We start from the raw sequence: 1,595 nt of genomic DNA, 5'->3' as shown, positions 1-1,595 counted from the left end.
GTAGAATAGAACCATTTAAAATAATTCATTACCTGGATCAGAAATTACTCTGCTGACACCAAAAATGAACTGAAACGGAAATGGCATATCAATTTTATCAAACACCATGTCAAAGTCCAAGGGAAGATGTCTCCTTCCACAAGATCTGACACTTCAAGCAGTGATCTGACACTTCAAGCCATCCCTTGTGCTCTGGATTCCTTAAAAGCATCTTCTCTGAACGACATATGCCCCAAATTCCATGAAATCTGCAGAAGTGATCCACATCTGCTTGAAACTACTCAGAGAGGTCACAATGGATGCACCTATCCACGCAGAGAAACATCTATCAGGAGAAGCTGTGATCTTTATGGGAGTTCCCAGGGAAGCCAGCTGTTCCAGTTCTTTCATAAGTCTTTCCTCAAGTCCAGGGAAAAGAGTTGTACCCCCAGACAGCACAATTTCTGCAAAAAGATTCTTTTGGATGTCAGTGTCACACTTCATGATGCTGCTGGACACCATTTTGGATAGTCCTGGGTTGTGAATACCCAGCTGGTCAGGTGCAAAAAGAATTTCAGGCACCTGATGTAGCTGGTCTCCAATGTAGATAACATTCCCATCTGGCAGTCTGTATTCTCTCAGAACCTCTTCTGGCCTCTTACATAGCTCTTTCTCTGGTTCCAAAGCCACATAGCACAGCTTCTCTTTGATGTCACTCACTAAGGCTTTATTGAGTATACAAGGGAAACTACTTCCACTAGCAAGGAGGAGCCGAGTGAGGTGCTCTGTGATGTCCCTTCCTGCCACATAGAGCCTAGTGACAGCATGAGGCAGGGAATAACCCTCAAAGATAGGGACAGTGGAAGTGACACCATCTCCACTGTCCACCACTAATCCTGTGACTGAAGCAGAGGCATATAGAGCTACCACTGCATGATTGGACAGGTAGAAAGCAGGCACATTGAAGGTCTCAAACATCACTTCTGTCATCTTCTCTCGTGTCTCCCTTGGGTTCAAGGAGGGCTCAGTCATGAGCACAGGTTGTTGACAGGGTTTTACTCCTAGCTCCCACTCAAAAAGATACTTCCAGAGTTTTTCCATATCATCCCATCCTGTTACTAGTCCACGCTCAATGGGGTAGTGCAAATGCAAGGCCTCATATTTATATAGGGCTTTTTCTCCCACAAGGTACTTTTTTTTAGTGGCTTCTGACAATGTCTTGTTGAATTTAGGATGTCCCACGACAGAACTGATGACATGACGGGGTGCAATCTCTCCAGACAGGCCTGCTTTGCAGAGTCCTGATCCATTGTCAAAAATTACAGCTGGAATATCTAATACATATGGGTTAAACATGTCTGCAGCATGTTATTCCAAACTTCAACAAAATAAAAACCACTTTGCCACCTTGTATGACAACAGGCACCTATGGGAGATTTAAAACAACAAGCGTCCAAAGTTCTCAAAGGTCTCAAAGGTCGTCCTGACACTCAGGAGGACCTAGCAGACTGTCCACAACCCCCCAGAATATCCCATCTTCAACCCATGAATCTTCTCCCCTTTAAGGCAGCCCACGCCCCACTGTGGCAATTTCAGTGATGATTGCCCCCTATGTA

The 1,595-nt window shown here is 44.9% G+C and overlaps 1 protein-coding gene across 1 annotated transcript; it reads right to left on the bottom strand.

Moving 5' to 3' along the window:
* Positions 1 to 201: 201 nt before the first annotated feature.
* Positions 202 to 1,335, bottom strand: ACTRT1 (actin related protein T1). The gene has a single exon (XM_044235039.1). The coding sequence runs from the start codon at positions 1,333 to 1,335 to the stop codon at positions 202 to 204; it is 1,134 nt and encodes a 377-aa protein (XP_044090974.1).
* Positions 1,336 to 1,595: the final 260 nt, after the last annotated feature.

This window comes from Neovison vison, chromosome X (genome assembly GCF_020171115.1).
Source record: "Neovison vison isolate M4711 chromosome X, ASM_NN_V1, whole genome shotgun sequence".
NCBI classification, from domain to species: Eukaryota; Metazoa; Chordata; class Mammalia; order Carnivora; family Mustelidae; genus Neogale; species Neogale vison.
The sequence above is the reverse complement of the archived record's forward strand: the minus strand, read 5'-3'. Positions and strand labels throughout refer to the sequence as shown.

Coding starts and splice junctions, on each gene's coding strand:
- ACTRT1 (XM_044235039.1), bottom strand. CDS start 1,335: ATGTTTAACCCATATGTATTAGATATTCCAGCTGTAATTTTTGACAAT.